The sequence below is a fragment of the Doryrhamphus excisus genome, linkage group LG11, assembly GCF_037039965.1.
Source record: "Doryrhamphus excisus strain RoL-2023G ecotype Guam linkage group LG11, RoL_Dexc_Guam_v1.1, whole genome shotgun sequence".
Taxonomy (NCBI): domain Eukaryota; kingdom Metazoa; phylum Chordata; class Actinopteri; order Syngnathiformes; family Syngnathidae; genus Doryrhamphus; species Doryrhamphus excisus.
Window position 1 is genome coordinate 9,052,876 of NC_136367.1, and position 20,571 is coordinate 9,073,446.

Genomic DNA, 20,571 nt, shown 5'->3' on the forward strand with positions numbered 1-20,571 from the left:
CGTCGAGCGCGGATGAACATACGTACATCAACGCCGCCGCCATATTGCATGGGCTGCCCTGTAAGTGAATACAAAACCAAAACAACACAAATGCATTCTTATAAAATATATGTGATTCATTAATTATCTACTCGGAGATGGGTGGAGAAGCCAACAAAACAACAGTACTGTTACTTTACAACAATTTTAATCAAGAAAAGCATATGGGATGTTGTACATATCGGTATCGCTTGATATCGGAATCGGAAATTGGGAGTTGGATACTATCAGCATATCCGTTATTGACAAAAAAGCCAATCGCGGACATCCTGAAACAAAACATAACCCTTTGCCAAAACAAAGAGAAGACAATACAATGCAATAATAAAACAAGCAATGAAAACCACTTGGATAATGATGTAATTGGTGTAATTAAAAAAAAACCTGAGATTTGAGAAGGGAAGTGAACATTCATCACAGAAATGGAGATGAAAGCCAAGTGTAATAAAAATAAAAGTCCCTGCTATCCATGAGCCTATCCATACAATACAAATGGAATGGAGTTGAAAACAAAGGGGGGTAGGCGGTGGGAGTGGTGGTGACATTCCTATGTAACAAAGGCCAATTCCAAAATCAGTTCCATCTTGTAAACTATCAAACTTTCATTTTTTTGTCAGGCAATATGCATGAACCTTCAAGAAGGTTATCATTCCCTCGTGCTGTATAAACAGTCCTCTGTCATCATACTGTGTTTGAAAAGTAGGATTTTATAACCAGGAAATTGCACACAGCAATAAAGTTTATGGCATACTGATAATAATGTGATACTAAACAGACAATACATAGACTCCAGATACAGAATGTGCATTTTATTTCTGACAGATAGTGGCTGTTGCAAAGAACTTTATATAAGAAAAGAGCTGCAAATAAACAATTACTGTCCACCTCCGAGTTTCTCCAAGGATTTTCTGAAGCTGTGGTGGTGCTTTTTTTTTTTTTAAGCATAATAGTTCCCCTTTAAGGGCTGCACGGCAGACAACCTGAACAGTCCAGTTGTGATTGATTCAATGCATCAAGAGTGCAATGACCTGGATGAATGAGAATATTCACATGCAGGTTGTGACAATGCCTTCAGTAAAAGTCATGATGGATTTCAATCACTGTCATGATGCCATTTACAGTGTCAGTTTTTCACACTGGTAAACAGTGCATACTTTGCTCTTTTATTTGGTCGTGGTAATTATTCCTTCACCTGCTGTCATGTGAATATCAAAGAAAAATGGCCTCACCTGAACGTTTGACCTGCGTTACATAAACATGCTTTGGTTCTTCAACTGTGAGAACTGCCTGGATGAGAGCAAAGCTGGATTCGCTGAAGCTAATTTTCCCAAACCTGAAGAGGTTCAAAGAGCGGTGGAACAAGCAGGAGCAGGGGATCAGACGAGATCAAGCAGAGAACCGGCTTGTTTCAGTACAGACTTTACAGGGATATTCTGGGCTAACCAACAGTGCAGTGTTCTACCACAGTAATGAGATGGGATGAACTGAAATACATTTAGTGTTCTGTTCATTCATTGCACTTGCGGGAATTTACATGAATTCTATGAAAAAGGAGTGTTGTGTATGTGTGTGTTCCAAAACAAATCACACACAAAAAAAACAGGAGCAACACTGACATTTCTCCTCTGAATATAAATACATTTATATTGCTTCAAGATACACTTTTAAGGACTAAATTACAATATGCAGTATTTGCCAGTTTGGCATACATACATAGTATATACAGTAATTTTATAAAAACATCTACTGTATATTTTAACCATATCGTTGCTGTTAATATCAGATCTGTATCTGTGCAGTGCAGGTGATCTATATGCAGGCAGATGCAATTTGTAACTCTTCTTGGTTCATCCTCATTAGTCTGGTATTTGGTGGTTTGGGGTTTGAAGAAACTTGTAGGAGAATAGTTGTTGTTTGACAGTCAGGAAATGCCGCCATTCTTTCCACTCAGCCCACAAGCTTGGCTCAGAGTGGGTCACTCCACCAACACACAAAAACAAAAGCTGATTGTTGACTCAAATATCACAGTGGCCCCTGCACCCATTTCACTGCGACACTGCGACACAAGTCCAAATGGAATTTGATTCTGACATGCAAATTCTGCTTCCCCAGAAATTATGACCCATCCATGGCAACAAAATCTGTGCACCCTAGTCTCTATCTAGAGGCATGGCATTATTTAGTTTGTTTCATCATGGTATGGTTTCAAACAACTGCAATAGGCAGAAAGTCAATAGCGACTGGGTCTGCTGTGCAAATTGAATTACATTGAGCTGGGGGTGTCACGAGATAAAACGATATATGAGATCGGGTCTATGAGAATGAGATAACACTCATCGATGAGGATTAGACAACAAAATTGTAATATTTTTAAGAAAAGAAAAATGAAAAAAAATGGACGCCGCAGAGGCCAGAGCACTCTCAGCTGTGGGTTTCCGGAGTTGGAGCGGAGCTCGCCTCTGCGTCTACCGGAGTCAGTGAGAGTGTCACTTTACAGCAAGCCGGACTGCATCAGGACCAGAGCTGCGACAGATTCAGTGTGAGCCCGGGCTAAGCCGCTTGGTTTATCATCAGGCCTGTGAGTGAACACAAGACATGTCCAGCTCAAGTACAATATGACTGCTATAGACTATCCTGAGTCCATGCTCACTGACTATGACAAGATAGACAAGCGTGACTGACCCACCATGAAAGCAGTACTTTCAAATTATTGATCCACTTTACCCACATTTACACAACCTCAGACTGAATGTCTGCCAACATAATGAGGCACTACAGACATGGGTGTGGTCTTTCCATCAGTACATCTGTGGCCCTGATGTGTACACACTGAACATTGTGCTTCATTAACTGAAAACATTCACTGCTAATCTCAGAAACCGTTTTAGACAAATGACAAAAATATTGCATAGTGGGCAATACCAGCCTTTTTTCTTTTTTTTATTGAATCTGATACTGATTACTTTTGGGTATTTTTTATTAGACCAATACAATTACTTTTTAAAAATTCATTTCAGATATGCAAATTGAGGTTCCAATGTATGTCCAGTTAAATTGAACAAAATGTTTAAGAGGGTCAGAGAGCTGGGGACCTGAAGATCATCAGCACATTGATTACAAATATCAACCAACATTTCAACATTAAACAAATGCAATAGCAGACAGACTTTAATACTGACAGTTGTTGTTGGACAAGCGTGACAGAACCTTTTCCTGACAGCTTTGGACCTCTCAGAGACTTGGACTAAGAGGTTTTACAGTCCTCAAAACTCTGGTGATGTAATCACTGATACACTTGCTGCACATACCACATTCCCATAGACATACATATATACCTGTACTGTATTGTGCTGAATCATTTCAGGTCCAAGTACTTTGACAATGATGACTTCATAATGACTTCAGAATGCATCACTATCATACTTTTTGTTTTTTTATCAGTCACCATATAGGACTTCCAGATGAACTGCAAGATAGCATCACTATATATGTGAGGCCCACGTTCGGAAAATGCCACCTTTAACTAAGCTCTGCGCTCGGATGGTGATGGAGGGTTGAATGATTCAGCCTGTAGATGTCTTTGACAAGTGCTAAGCAAATGTGCTCAGTCATTAGGAACACATACCTATCTTTCAGAGCAAACATTGATCTTATTGCCGCTTGAAGCTTTTGTCAATGCGTACTTGATTTTCACAGTGCCATCAGCTACTACCCACAGATTTATTTTGTCCCTCCATTGGCATTTGACTTTCCTTAATATAGTACCTCACAACCACATCTACACAGTCGTAAATTAGATGATTGTGTGATAAAACAAAACATTGCAGGAAAGATGAGTCTGGACTGGAGTCTGTTTCTGGACTCTTGAGAAAGGCAATTTGATTTAAAGGTAATATTGAAAATCTGTTATTAAAAATCTCAATAATTGTCCCCACCCCTCAGATGTGCTAATGTAGTTTATTTTTGAATTGCTTTTCAATGACCATAAGATTATTCGCTATGAAAAAAACCTGATCGTGGCTGAAGGCCAAAACAAACAAAAAAGCAAATGTTACAGGTCTAAACCAACGCTAAATTCTAGGATTTCATTTTGTCTTGTGTGTCACATTGGTAAAATAGCTCCAGGCATTTTACTACAGAAGGGATAACCTCCTTCAGTACGTATAGTTTCAACGGTCTCCTTCTACTAACAGAGAATGATTGTTGCTAATTGTTGTTACAGATCAGTCAGTTCTGGGCCAGGTCTTTCCCAGTTTCTCAAATGAACACCTACCAACCAGCCAAGAGCACACAGGATGAGAGTCAAGAGACAATAACAGTGAAAAACAAAGTGATTGTATTGGTAGAATTAAGGATCCACCGATACATCGGCCGGCATATCGGGCCGATATTTGCGTTCTTTACTTGAATCGGTATCGGCCGATACGCGCGTGGGTTCACCAATATATTTTTCCGCCGCATGATTTACATAAAAGCATCCGCCGGGAAGCTTTGTGTTGCTGGAGGACCCTCCAACACACGCAGTGGCGGCACCCCGCCGCCACATCATAACAAGGGTACGTTTTCAACTTTGAATTAGCCTCATTAGCTAAGAGTTAGGCTTAGTTGAAATATTGCCACCTGCTTTGAAATAGGTAACATAAATGCCAAGTAAAAGACTAAGCTTGTTTTTTACACCATACATAGCCCTTCACAATTCACTGGGTGACCGCTAGGCATAACAGTTTAAGTCATGGTGTGACAAAAAAAACATCAAATACCAACGCAACAGACGAATAAAAGCACTCTCACTTGTTGAGCAGAACAAGAATGAACAACTATGCAACTTTAACTACAAACTGACCAACTATTTACATCGACGGTGCCGCAAAGCACGCTGGGAACCAGGAAGTGCTCCCAGCGACGCTACAATATAGTTTAGTTTGTGGGTGTGAAAACCAGGAATTCTGCTGAATGCTTCATCTTTAAAAGTGCCTCCCGTTGGAGTTAGGGAGCTGTTGATGTAGTTGGAGGCTAATATGTACAGCTGTTACCAACACCGCTTTAATGGCAACCTTGGCAATTCAGTCCCATGGTGTTTGGAGGACTTTCATTCAGCCAACGCCGGGCTCAGGTTAAATGCGTGTCGTGTTATGTGTGTGCGCTCTCTCCGAGCACGCACACGCACGCGCACACGCATGCACACACACACACACACACACACACACACACACACACACACACACACACACACACACACAGAAGGAATTGGAGCAGCCCTGTCTGCTTATCAGAGGTCTTTAGCGTGCACAACACCAACTTTTTTTTTTTTAATGATGAGAGAAATGTTTTATATATCTTACTAAATTGTGTCAGTGTGATGTGTTTGTGTGTGGGGGTGGGGTGCGCGTCACACTGCAGAGGAGCAGTCATCACATGGATGCTAGATAAAACTTCAACTATGACAGAAATGTTTTGCACATGGTTGAATATTTATTCCTTTTAAAGTTGATAATGCTGTTTAAATGTGTGTTCAAGAAAGATGAATCCTACTGTGTTCAGTGTTTACATTTCAATAAATATTTGTTTGAACTTGAGACCTGGAATATTTGTTATCATTGTAATTTTTTCATATACATAAATTGAGGGAGCAAAAGCAGTATCGGCCACAAATATCGGCCCAAGCAAAATCGGCCATCGGCGAAGGGTGATGGAAAAAATCGGCATCGGCCGGAAAAAAAACATAACGGTCGATAGTAAGAATAACACAACCAGTTCTACCAAAGTTGTGACAAGATTCAGAAGGAAAAGTAGTGATATTTTGTTCAGGATTAAGAATTCTACAATAGAGTTTACAAACATTTACACAAAAATTGAGCATTAGCTACAGGAATATTTGTTTGTATTTTTTCCATGGAGACTATATCTTTACAATTATTTCCACTCACGCTGTGATCAAGTGTGATTTGCATATGTGACCGATCTAAAAGCCGGTTTCATGACACTTTTAAGTGGATTTTAATGTGAGTAATGGAAATGACACTTTCATAAAGCAATTTAGAATTTCTTGTACTAAAACCTTTTTTGTGTGTGTGTTCCCCTTATTCATTTTCTACCGCTTTTCCTCACGAGGGTCGCGGGGGTGCTGGAGCCTATCCCAGCTGTTTTTGGGCGAGGCGGGGTACACCCTGGACTGGTGGCCAGCCAATCACAGGGCACATATAGACAAACAACCATTCCCACTCACATTCATACCTATGGACAATTTGGAGTGGCCAATTAACCTAGCATATTTTTGGAATGTGGGAGGAAACCGGAGTACCCGGAGAAAACCCACGTATGCACGGGGAGAACATGCAAACTCCACACAGAGATGGCCGAGGGTGGAACTGCACCCTGGTCTCCTAGCTGTGAGGTCTGAGCGCTAACCACTCACCACGCTACTGTGCAGCCGATACAAAACATTTGAACAGACAAACGCACATGTGGGTCTTCTGCAAAAGTTTGACATCAAAGTATTCACAAATCTGTTGGCTTGGAATGAAACTGTGCATCATGTGATGAGATGTATTGTCAAAGTTAACCTCTGACCTCAGCTGCAGTGGTTTGACCTCATTGACATTCGCCAGTGACCAGGTCATATTGGTAAAGCTCTTTCCACACACACTTAACTATAGTGATGCAAAGTGGGAACAGGTGGTTTTATACCAACACGCCCATATGTACGCCACATGTCAAGCTTAGCAGTGCACTGCTGGAGAGCCATTCAAGCCAGGTGCAGTTAGTCACTTAGCACCACAATGCTAACGCTAAGCCACATGGTCAAAGGCAGAAAGAAGGCCAATCCTATTAGATAGACCTACAGACACAAACATGGGGCCTCAGTCCAATCCTGTGCCGATCCAAGAATATCCGAGCTTTACTTCAGGCAGTCTGTCTCACATCAAATACAAATGTGATGTACAAAAAGCCAAACAACTTTACACCTGAAATCCACCAAAAAAAAATCTGCTATACTTTCACTGGAATAAAGGGATTAGTTACCGTATTTTCTGGACTATAAATCGCTCCGGAGTATAAATCGTACGAGGCCAAAAATGCGTAATTAGGTAGAAAACATACATAAATTGCATTTTTGGCGGGTAATTTATTTTACAAACTACTTGACCAAAACATACATTACGTCCTCTTGGAAGGCAAGTTCTAACAATAAAAGAATAGAGAACAGGCTGAATAGGTGTAAGATATGCTAACACAATGGCTATTCAGCTACACAAAAAATAAACATGAACAGAAAAGGTGTCCAGTGTTTATGGAACATAAACAGCTTTTCCATATATAGTCGCTCTAGAGCAGGGGTGGGCAAACTTTTTGACTGGCGGGCCGCATTGATTTAACAAAATTGGCGGGGGGGCCAGACTCGATATTTTACACAAAACAGTCCAGCTGGAATTATTGTATCTGTAAAAGTGTCATGCAATCTTCTTTATGGGCACTTTGAGATCATTTATTTCATGTAAAGTAAGTTATAAATTTATAATAATACATTGATTATTATTTGTTATTATTATTATTTGTATTATTATTATTATTATATGCTTGTGTCCCTTTTTTCAGGAGCACTTTGTAAACAACAGACCACATCAAATAACGAAATTATTAAATCTGTAAAAGTGTCATGCAATCTGCTATATGTGCACTTTGAGATCATTTATTTGATGTAAAGTGTGTTATAAATTTATAATAAGAATATATTTTTTATTATGTTATATTATTATTATTTGTTATTAGTATTATTATTATTATTATGTGCCTGTGTCCCTTTTTTCAGGAGCACTTTGTAAATAACAGACCGCATCAAATAACGAAATTATTAAATCTGTGTTATGTAATCTGCTATGTGTGCACTTTAAAATAATTTATTTGATGTAAAGATACGTTATAAATTTATAATAATTAGAATAAATGTATTATTATTTGATATTATTTGTTATTATTATTTGATATTATTTTTATTATTTTAATTATTATTATGTAAAGTGTGTTATAAATTTATAAGAAGAAGAATAAATTTAGTATTATTTTATATTATTTGTTATTATTATTTTATATTATTATTATTTGTTATTATTATTATGTGCCTGTGTCCCTTTTTTCAGGAGCACTTTGTAAACAACAAACCGCATCAAATAACGAAATTATTGTATCTGTAAAAGTGTCATGCAATCTGCTATATGTGCACTTTAAGATCATTTATTTCATGTAAAGTATGTTATACATTTATAATAATTAGAATAAATGTATTATTATTTGATATTACTTGTTATTATTATTTTATATTAATTTATTATTATTATGATGTAAAGTGCGTTATAAATGTATAATAAGAAGAATAAATTTAGTATTATTTTATATTATTTGTTATTATTATTTTATATTATTATTTGTTATTATTATTATTATTATTATGTGCCTGTGTCCCTTTTTTCAGGAGCACTTTGTAAACAACAGACCGCATGAAATAACAAAATTATTGTATCTGTAAAAGTGTTATGCAATCTGCTATATGTGCACTTTGATATCATTTATTTGATGTAAAGTGCGTTATAAATTTATAATAATAAGAATACATTTATTATTTAATATTATTATTATGTGCTTGTGTCCCTTTTTTCACTTTGTAAACAACAGACCGCATCAAATAACGAAATTGATAAAACCGCCAAACCATGAAAATGTCGGCTCACGCCATGATGCCAGCTTGTATGTTGACTTTAAATGAAATACTTTGGAAAGAACGGGCGGGCCGTATTCAAACACTTGGCGGGCCGGATGTGGCCCCCGGGCCGTAGTTTGCCCACCCCTGCTCTAGAGTATAAGTCGCAGGAACAGCCAACCTATGAAAACAAGTGTGACTTATAGTCCAGAAAATACGGTACATAATCAAAAAATGTACACAGTACACAGCTGTGCTCTTCCCCAACATGAACTTGTGTGTGTTGAGCATTCGTGTGATCACATGGCTATAATGCAACATGCATACACGGTTGTCACACAACTTCTATGGTCACAATGTTGTCTCTTTCAAGTAGACCACAACACAGGAGCACAAGCCTGCTTTTCTGACTCTTGCCTAACTGCTGCACTAATGGCCAAACTTGACAGGGAACACAATTTGTGACATCGTCTTTGTGTGGTTTAGGCTTCCTTTAGCTCCTCCATAATTGAAGTATGAGGTCAGTGTTTACTCAGTAAATGCAGAAACATCTAAAGGCAACAACCACCCCTGAGAAACAAGCCATCTTTGTGCATCTACTCTTTGCATGACGTACTGTACAGGTGTGTCAAGGCAGATGGTCAAGTTTGACATTCATTACAGATTGCAGCATGTGTGTGGACGGTACAGAGAAGGATGCTTGCAAGTGTGTGTGCACCTGCAAACTCTGGTATGCCCATCTGTGAGTAGAGACAAACAGCTACATTATCAAGCTACTTGGCTGCTCTCAAAGAGTAACATAGCGGATGAGCCAGCTAATTATCCTATAAAAAGCTCCAGGGATAGTCAGAGTTTTCCATTCATTTACGATATGGAAACATTAGGTGTTTCAAATATAATCATCACAGAAATTATACAATGTAATGCCACATTAAAAGTTCATACTACTTGGGAAAAAAGTTAAGTTCAAGCCCGGACAGCAGATACTATGTACAGTACCAATTGCAGTTCTTCAACTACATTCCTCATAATACAAACATTTATGAGTGGGTAAGATAAACAGTATTACACCGTACAAACAGCCAGCTGGGATGCTTTTGCCGATGGACACCTTGCATTGTACTCGTCCAGGGGGTGGATCCTATTTGCTCAGCTCTCCTGTTCAGTATTTGCAATTGTGAAGTACCTCACTTCTTACACACGAACCGCACATACTAAGCTTCAGTAATGTAATAGTACACTCATGGTACACTAAATAAAATAACAATACATACACAGTAAGTAATAATTACCCTCATCACCATCCAACTGCACTGCATTATACAAATGTAGTTACATGAGGTGTCCCATTCATTTTAATTGAGACCTCCCAGTGGTATTAGGCTCAGGAACATTTTGAAAGTCAAGAGACCATCTTAAAGACTCAATAGTCAGACATTGACATTCACTGAATCTACTGATGTTAAAGACTAGATCAAGGAGTCCAAAAAGAGGCTAACTTCTATGTTGCGCTCTGTAAAGTCAATCATCTGCTCCCTAAGATAGCGTTTTCAGCACTAGCAATCAGTACTGATAATAAACACTGTTGTCGATAGCCGAGGGCAACCCACTGCTCCCCCCTCCATCCCAAAAAGGCCTGCCTTATGTTCAGCATCTTTTAACCACAAATTGCTTTGAAATCTAGCTCAACTGCAGTATGAGGGAAAGCAGAAGTCTAGAGGCGGCATTGCATTCTTAAAATAACCAAAACATCCTACACTCTATGTTACATGGTAGCATGGAACAGAAGGCGAGAGCAACCACAAGGTATTTCAACTTCAGTATTATAGTATACAGTACTGTGTACACAATGAATAAAGTCAAAAGAATGTAGGACTTTATGGTCATTGATTTAGATATGGCAGGGAGGTGAACACTTTCTGTAAGGCCGAAACTAACATCAGATGTTTTTTCCACTAAGAAAAAAAAAGCATAAGCCATAAGATAACACTTTACAACCCAAGCACTGTGATTTTGTATGTTCTAACAACATTTTCTAGTCAAATGACGTAATCACCTTCAACCACAGCTTATTAAGTGAGGCACTTGAGTAATGAGGCTCATCGGAGACTGAACATACACTATACACAGATATTTTGAATCCCATCCAGAACCTCTTGTAACAGATACAGCATCCACAGTGAAGAGGTTTTTTTTTAATCTCATATAGAAAACTAGTGATGATAGTAATTGTAACATAACCATAATGTCCATCCATTCATCTTCTGTGCCGCTTATCCTCAATGGGTAGGCACGGGAATGCTGGAGCCTATCCCAGCTGACTTTGGACGAGAAGCGGGATACACCCTGGACTGGTCGCCAGCCAATCGCATATAGACAAACAATCATTCAATCACATTCATACCTATGGACAATTTGGAGTCTCCAATTAACCAAACATGCATGACATTTTTTAAATGTGGGAGGAAACCGGAGTACCGGGAAAAAATCCACGCAAGCATGGGGAGAACATGCAAACTCCACGCAGAGATGCCCGAGCAGAGATTCAAACCCAGGTCTTCCCGATCTTCAGACTGTTTAGCAAACATGCTAACCACTCCCCCCCACCATGCAGCATAACCATAACATGGTATGTACAACTCTTAAAGTATGAAAGATGGATCAAAAGTGGACATCAAAATGTGCTATGTTGGATGTTGCGGTGTTCTGGAAGGTTTGAATGCTTCAATGTAGAAGATTAAACTGTGGTTCATAAATGGAACTGGTGAAAATATACTCATTGAGCCCGAGTCGCGCAAACACAACCACACAAGCTCACCCCCATGGCTTCCATTTATGCTCTGGAAGAGGAGATTCAGCCAACTTTAGCTGGCGTTTTCAACTTGTTTATGTCGGGAGGAGATTGTTCAGTGTTTATAAGGATTTTGTGCCACGATTGAGCGGTCCACCAAGGAAATATTTCTCGACCCAAACGTTTCTTTCCCTCACAATGCCAGTATTTGATTAATCTTATATCCGCCGTGGCACTCAGTCATTAACTCTTGTTTACGTTTAGCATTTATACCGGTATAACCCTAGGCTCACACTGAGCTCTGTTGTGGCCGCCAGAAGCATTCCACAAGAATTAAATCACTATTGTAGACTCACACGAGCTCCGTGCGATGCAGCTCCGTCTCCGGCGGCCGTACGGCACAACGGAAAGAATCAGTTTGGAATGTAACTGTTCTTGCAGATCCCAGACCACTCTCGGCAAGCTGTGGATTTCCACAGCCGGAGCACAGCTCGCCACTGCGTTTGCCGGAATCACTGTGAGTGGCCCTTTGTGGCACGCTGAACTAGATCAGGACCGGAGAGGCAACAGATTCAGTGTGAGCCTGGGGTAAGTCATTTTCTTATCATTGGAATCTATACCGGTATATAAAAAATATCGCCCAACCCTATTGCTTATAGTGGCTTTGATCCCTTTAAAGAGCTAAAACCATTAACAAGGATCAAGTTTAAATTCAACACAAAAATGTGTTTTGTTGGTAGAGCAGAGACCTTTGCTGACCTGACACATGGTATGATTGGATCATTAAGACTAAATATCCCAATGAATTCACGTTGGCTTCCAGTCCTCTCCTCCCTCGATCCTCCTCTCTGTACAGGAGCACCATAGCTCCAGTCTTGGCATCAATCACCACATGGGCTGATATGCAATCTAACTGTGCAAACAATTAAAGGCAGCTCCTCTGCACTCCAAATCTCTGAGTCGTGTTGCTGTGTAACAGATTTACCCAGTATCCTTAAACATTAACCCCAGAAATGCACTGATGAATGGCATTCATGTGAAGTGTGTTTGCTGAAGGGTGGACAATAAAACAGACCAGCTACTATTTGCAAACACGCGTACTTTTGAAACTGGCTTCCGAGCGGCTGTTGGCTTGGCATTGGCCTGCTAGACCCAGACACCAATCGATACTGACAGGGATCTACAGTCAATTTATTTAAGCATTTTAAGGTTTGACTGTCACATTTTTAAGAGTTTATGGTAGTGCTTGATCAGTTCGGGATCCACTGACCAATTGCATGCTAGTTAAGCCATCCCATTTGATGCTATACAGCCAATCAAATCTGTGCATTGGTGCTAAACATTGGAACCCCCACAGTAAAACTACACACCTCTTCAAATTTTTATTTTTTAGATCAGAAATTATGGAAGTACAGAATGATCCCTTCAAGTCCCACTGTTATCATTCCAAAATGTATAATTTTAACATCATAGTCATTTCAAAGATGCACTTTAATTAATAGGAACAGACAAACAAACCTACACATTTATATGTTTTCCTTTCATTCAGTTTTCCTTGCATTGAGTTTAAAGACAAAGGTATGTCTGTATGCTCTTTGGGACAAAGTGAAGTGTAAAGAGCTGGTCGTCAGGTGACGTGACAGTGAGTGATACGGCCACTTGTAAAATCCGAAAACACGTTTGACGATATGCAATAAGTATTTGCTTTCCATTGTTCATACAGTTCAAGACTCTGTTGCGCAACCTTCAAGAATTTAGTTGATGTCAAATGGTGTGTGTTCAAGTGACAAGAAGAAAAGGAATATGAGTGGAATGTTTTCAGAGATATAAAAACAACCAGTTTCCTTTACAACCTTTGGCTGGGTCGCTATAGCATTTACCCTGAAACAGTCTTTCTCTGTGCTGTGGACACAAAAGCAAGAATCTACTAGTGTAACCACTGACAGTCCACTGGTTCCCCGCAGACAGAGCTCCTGTGTGCACTACATAATCCCCACACAGCTGGACTTGAGTGCAATAAACCTCTGTAAGGGGTTCACACAATTCAGCAGCAAGTGAGCCAAGAGGCAGGTGGGGATAAGCAGTGTTGTGTAACTCTATTTAAAATCCATTTCAAGCCTGAAATTCACAGCAAAGCCCTCTGACTACACAATACAACACCAGGGAAAAATGCGTATATCAAACAGCAGATCTGCTCTTATGTGGACAGACTAATTTTGAACATTTGAAACAGCATTAGGTATTTACAGTTGCAACATTAATATGCTGGAATACTTAAATTTTTGCTTACCTCTAATACTGGACCTGCCCCCAAGATGATCTGCTCCACTCCACTAGCAAAACCTTTCTGGCTGAGAGCAGTCAGATGATGAATAAGAAAGTTAGTGCTTTGCGTCTTGCCAGAGCCGCTCTCCCCAGATATAACAATGCACTGATTCCTCTGTCTCTGCAGCATGGCATGGTAAGCAACGTCAGCTACCGCATAGATGTGAGGCTCCAGGTCTCCCAGTGAGTGATTATCATACATCTTCACATATTTGGGATTGTAAATGGGCAGGAACTTAAAGGGGTTAATAACGATGAGGATGCTCCCAACATAGGTATAGATTTTTTCCTGCCGGAAGCGTGAGCGCAGGTTGTCCAGCAGCGAGCGCTCGTTGAGCTCGGGCAGGCGACATAGATCAGCGTGGTCGCCTTGCGCTTCGGGCTGTGGCAGTAGTCCACGTTCCACCATGCGCCTGCGCTCCTCTGTGACCTGCAGCCACATCTGGAGGCTGCCGCCGTAGTGAATGGAACCATCTAGGTTCTTCAGCCGTAAAAGGAAGCGGTAATCCTCCCCTCCCGATAGCGAGCGATGCTCCAGCGCCACACGGGGCCAGAGCAACATTCTCTGCACGGGGCAGTCGCTGGGGTTGAGAATCCATTCTTCTCCACCAAACTCTTTCACCTCTGCCAAAACATAACATTTGGTACGGTCCAGCCGGAGGCGGTCAATAACACGTTCGATGGTCTCAGCAGCTGAGGTGGTCTTTTGGGCACTGATCGGGCAGTAGATAGTGCCTTCTGCTAGGGCGCCCGGGTAGACACGTACGCTGAAGTCTGAATTCTCAAAGCGCTGCCGCCGCCCCAGAGTGCCCATGCCACCAACGCCATCTCGAGCACTCATGGCGGAGCAGGAGTTCCCATTAGCAGCTACGAGGCACGTCCTTCACTGGGCTGTCGAGGCCCCCGCCATCAAGACATTATCACTGTAAAAGACAGAAGAACACAGAAGAACACCGAATGAACATCATTTCACAAAAATGTGACACTATCTTTTGGGTACACACACAAACAATAATTGAATTAGTGGCAGCAAAATGAGCTTTCTCTCCGTCTATAATGGGAGTCTGAAACCACTAAGCGTTGAAGCTGCTCCAATCTGAAATTTTACCGATTATGATGAAGCTATTATGTAATGTACCATCAAGCCAAATTGTTTTGCTAGAGCGGGACATGCATACTCAGAGGATAGAGGGCAAGGCATCAGGATCTCCAGGATTATCATTAACACACATCTCCACTCCCAAGCGTGCACCTAAGCTCCCCCAAACACCATGACCAGCAGCTGCCGTCCTCTTTAGCAAGCACACAATCACGCCATTCACAAGTTTCCTCTTGAATACACAGCAAAGAGGACATGCACAGGACAGGAAACACTCTGCTACACAGTGACATGTCAACAAAACACAAATATACAATATGTTCCATGTGAGTAAGCATAATCCCGTTTAATTGACACATTCTCATTTACAAACTGGTTGGAGTCTTGAAACCTGAAGTGTCTTTAAAAAGGCATCATCTGAATGAGAGGTTGCTCGGTAGATATAAAATAAGTAAATAAATAAATAAATCACTGATATCATTGGAACTCAGACCTTAGATCTTATTGCAATGTATGGCTTAGGATGTGTATCACACATTCTATTGACTTTAGGCATACTACAGCAAAAAATGGAAACAGGAAATGGAACAGGGTCATGTAGAGTACAAATACTGGCAAATAAAAGGCTTCACCCATATCGGGTTACTTCCTCTTTCCCTGAATCTGACCACATGTCATATATCACCTTTGCGACTTTGGAATGGTCATCATGAATCAATACCAAACAAATACCACCCGGGTTTCATCTTTTCTGACCTCACATAAAAACAACAGAATCTCGCTGCTGGTACCAAATCCATCCAAATATGACCTGAAGGGCATGTGTCGAAGTGTGCTGCCTAAAACAGATGGTTAACATGGTGCTTAAAGGATGGGGGTGGGGGGGATTTATGCTTGTGACCATGCTGGCAGCCAAGACACCAATACCCTTGTCAATCACTGCATGCCTTTGCACACCAACAGTTCCTCTATCATACTGGGGGACACATTCTCATTCACAGATAAATGGCACACAGAGTGAGACCTCAAGTCATACAGTCGCTCTGTGGGCAGAGGCGGGGCCGCTACCGTACACACAGCAAAAGTGGAGTGGAGACACCCAACTCATGAGATTAGACAATGTACGAGATTGGGTGCAAGGAAACATGAACTGAAATAAATACTGGAATAAATGGTTTGTGAACTGAAGAAGCGGCAGAAGAAGGGCTGAGATGAAGGAAACCTCTCCTCATCTCCCCCTTAAAACTTAAAACTCACACAGATCCGGTTAAAGACAGAAACAGAAAGCAGTCAGCCCTTAGGAGGCAAACTCAAGTAAATCAGACCTGATATCTGTCTCCGAAAACATTTTCCAAGACATAACACAACCCCTTCTGGCATGACCAAGCACCACTAGAAAGACATGACAACGCACTTCAAACAAAGACGATTTTATTTTGCTTTGAGGGCTTCTAAAGTAGAAAAATATGATTTAGATGCTATCAGAGGAATTTATCTGTTTTGGATTTCAGGATTCACAAGCTTACATATATACAGTGCATCCGGAAAGTATTCACAGCGCTTCACTTTTTCTACATTTTGTCATGTTACAGCCTCATTCCAACCTGTATTAAATTAATCTCTTACCTCAAAATTCTACACAAAATACTCCATTATGACAATGTGAAAAAAGGTTTTTTTTGACATCTTTTGAATTTATTAAAAATAGAAAACAAAAAAAAATCACATTTACATAAGTATTCACAGCCTTTGCCATGAAGCTCAAAATTGAGCTCAGGTGCATCTTTTTTCCTCTGATCATCCTTGAGATCTTTCTACAGCTTAATTGGAGTCCACCTGCAGTAAATTCAGTTGATTGGACATGATTTGGAAATATAATAACTGTCTATATAAGGTCCCACAGTTGACTGTGCATGTCAGAGCACAAACACCAAGCATGAAGTCAAAAGAACTGTCTGTAAACCTGCGAGACAGGATTGTCTTGAGGCACAAATCTGGAGAAGGATACAGAAAAAATTCTGCTGCTTTGAAGGTCCCAATGAGCACAGTGGCCTCCATTATTCGTAAATGGAAGACGTTTGGAACCACCAGGACTCTTCCTAGAGCTGGCCGGCCTTCTAAACTGAGCGATCGGGGAAGAAGGGCCTTAGTCAGGGAGGTGACCAAGGCCCCAATGGTCACTCTGTCAGAGCTCTAGCGTTCCTCTGTGGAGAGAGGAGAGCTTTCCAGAAGAACAACCATCTCTGCAGCAATCCACCAATCAGGCCTGTATGGTAGAGTGGCCAGACGAAAGCCACTCCTTAGTAAAAGGAACATGGCAGCTCGTCTGGAATTTGCCAAAAAGCACCTGAATGACTCTCAGACCATGAGAAACAAAATTCTCTGGTCTGATGAGACAAAGATTGAACTCTTTGGTGTGAATGCCAGGCGCCATGTTTGAAGGAAACCAGGCACTGCTCATCACCAGGCCAATACCATCCCTACAGTGAAGCATGGTGGTGGCAGCATCATGCTGTGGGGATGTTTTTCAGCAGCAGGAACTGGCAGACTAGTCAGGATAGAAGGAAAAATGAATGCAGCAATATATAGAGATATCCTGGATGAAAACCTGCTCCAGAGCGCTCTTGACCTCAGTAGACTGGTCATGTACCTTGACCATATAGACAGTAGACATTAGCACACATCCAAGATCTCAAAAGATTGGCTTCAGAACCACTCCGTGAATGTCTGGAGTGGCCCAGCCAGAGTCCAGACTTGAATCCGATCGAACATCTCTGGAGAGATCTGAAAATAGCTGTGCACAGACGTCTCCCATCCAACCTGATGGAGCTTGAGACTTATTGCAAAGAAGAATGGGCAAAACTGCCTAAAGATAGGTGTGCTAAACTTGTGGGATCATATTCAAAAAGACTTGAGGCTGTAATTGCTGCCAAAGGTGGATCAACAAAGTATTAAGCAAAGGCTGTGAATACTTATGTAAATGTGATTTTTTTGTTTTCTATTATTTAATAAATTCAAAACATGTCAAAAAAATCTTTTTTCACATTGTCAAAATGGAGTATTTTGTGTAGAATTTTGAGGTAAGAGATTAATTTAATTCAGTTTGGAATGAGGCTGTAACATGACAAAATGTAGAAAAAGTGAAGCGCTGTGAATACTTTCCGGATGCACTGTATACACATACATACATACATATATATATATATATATACATACATATATATATATATATATATATATATATATATATATATATATATATATATATATATATATATATATATATATATATATACACATATATACACACACATATATATACACATATATACACACACATATATATACATACACACATATATATATATATATATATACATATAACATACATATACACACACACACACACACATATATATATATATACATACACACATATACATATATATACATACAACATACATATAACAGTATGTCATATGAAATTCCACATATATAACAGTATGTCATATGAAAGATGTTTTTTTATTTGAATAGATTGATTTTGAATAGAATCACTAGATCAAAATAATGTATGCGCTGTTCACAATTACAGATTTGAAGTTTTCTTCCCTACAAGTTAAAGACGTCAATGACTGTCAATTTAGGGAGAGCACAAGGATCGAATTTAGGCTTTTTTTGTGTGTGTGCGTTCAGGGTGTGGAAAATAATCGGTATTAATCGATGTGCATGCGCGCGATGCGAGTGCATCGGCTCATTCACTGGGTATGGATGCAATTGACGGGTGAAATCTAGATCCATTGCGATGCGTTTGTGGGGATCGGTAAAATCCAATGCAGGCGGCGTGTTATTAATGTTCAACTTCACCCCATATGTTGTTCCCCAGGTGCAATGAATGCACCATCATTATTTCATGTTTTGTATTGAATAAGGACGGAAGCCGTGAGGCACATACAACTACTAGTCTAGTAAAACAGCATGGACATTTGTAGCAAGCAGCAACGAGGAAGTTTCTATATTTAAGCAAATCAGGTCAGAAGAAGTGGATCTTCCACTGCTTTCCAAATTGTCCAGGAGCTATTTGTCCGTCCCTGCAACAAGTGCCCCCCCCCAAACGAGTGTTCAGAACGAGTGTTCAGCACAGCAGGTGACATTAGAACAGCACAGCCAATGTGAAAGTGTGCGGAAAGTTGTTTTTGAAAGTTGTTGCTGTTTTAAGATGGCAAAAAGAATGATGAAGAAGTGGTGCATAGTAAAAAAGACAAACAGCACTTATTTGAATTTACTGCCAAGTGCCTAAATAGGGAAAAAAGCCAGATCTTTGTAGATTCCAGATTTTTGTAGGACCATAACTGAATTCCATTTTTTCCCTTTGTTTATTTGCATCACACTGAATGGCATCATATTGCAAGAAATTGCACCATATCATATCGGATTGCATTGATTTGAACTAAATGATTATCGTATTGTATCACACCGTGTCGTATCACATCACATCACATCGTATTGTATCGCGAAAAGGGTGAATCGTATCGCCAGAAAATTCCATGTTAAAGTCGTTAATGTATGGTATCGCTGGCAGTGCATGGAGGTGTGTATCGAATCGCCCTCAGTGCTAAGATTCACACCCCTAGTGTGCGTGTAAGACTGTGTTGTAATGTAATGTTGCGGTGCCTCTCACGAAACCACTGGGCGTACTGTATGAATGATGCACAACGGTGTGTGAGCTGACTGGTCCTCTCAAATGTGTTTGGAACGTTTTATATGTGGGTTCCTCCTCGGTGCACCCATCCTTTACAAAACTTTTGCAAAGCAGAAGAAAGAAGAATTTGCATCTAACGCTGAAAAAACGTGAAACTATTCAAATGAGTTCAACGGTAGCATTAGCAAAAATTAATTAATATTTTAAGGAAAATTTGTTTTGTTGCTCTTTACAAGGCTTAACCCTTTCAGCGGCAAAGGTTAACTGCAGAATTTAACAAGCTGTTTCCACAAAAACATGCTGCCTCATGTAGTTAATAGTTTACACCAGGAGATGGCAAATCTCCTGTAACCATCTGTAACTATAATGTGAGCAACATTTGTGAGCGTGGTTTATTGAATTTCTACCACTGTGTTCATGGGTGGGCCGGGGTTTGCCCTGGGTGCTCTGGCTTGGCTATTGTGTGAGACCATAGGGTGTGGGCATGGGGGGCTTTGGCCCTGCCTTTGGTGGGGGCACGGGTGGCTGTACCCCGCTGCCCTTGCACAGCCTTCTCCCTTAGGTATGTATAAGGCTATATTTGTATATATGTGTGTGTATGTATGTATATATTTATTATTATCATATCTGAAATAGCTAAAAGATCTAAGTTATTAATAACTATTAATGCATAAAAATTATTATTATATATTAAGTCTTAAGTATTAATAGTATTATTATTATTATACATACATAACTACTATTATTATTATTATTATCATCAATTACTTTATCTATTTTAATTTATTTTTTATTCTCTATTTTTATTTTTGTGTATGGAAGGTATGTGTGACATATGGGGACCGTTATCGTCCCACTCTGGCTGTGGCTACTTCCCCAGGTGGGGCGCCTGGAGAGCGCGTGTGGGGGGAGGGGTCTCG

At 40.1% G+C, this 20,571-nt stretch overlaps 1 protein-coding gene across 7 annotated transcripts in view; it reads right to left on the reverse strand.

Moving 5' to 3' along the window:
• myo9aa (myosin IXAa) overlaps positions 1-20,571 on the reverse strand; it is a 112,301-nt gene that overhangs the window by 68,085 nt on the left and 23,645 nt on the right. For all 7 annotated transcript variants that reach the window (XR_009130882.2, XM_058078937.2, XM_058078939.2 and 4 more), the window contains exon 2: positions 13,816-14,773. Coding sequence is in view for 6 of the 7 variants with exons in the window: in XM_058078937.2 (XP_057934920.2) it covers positions 13,816-14,691 (876 nt within the window). In the remaining variant the exon portion in view is untranslated. The remainder of the gene's footprint in view (positions 1-13,815; positions 14,774-20,571) is intronic.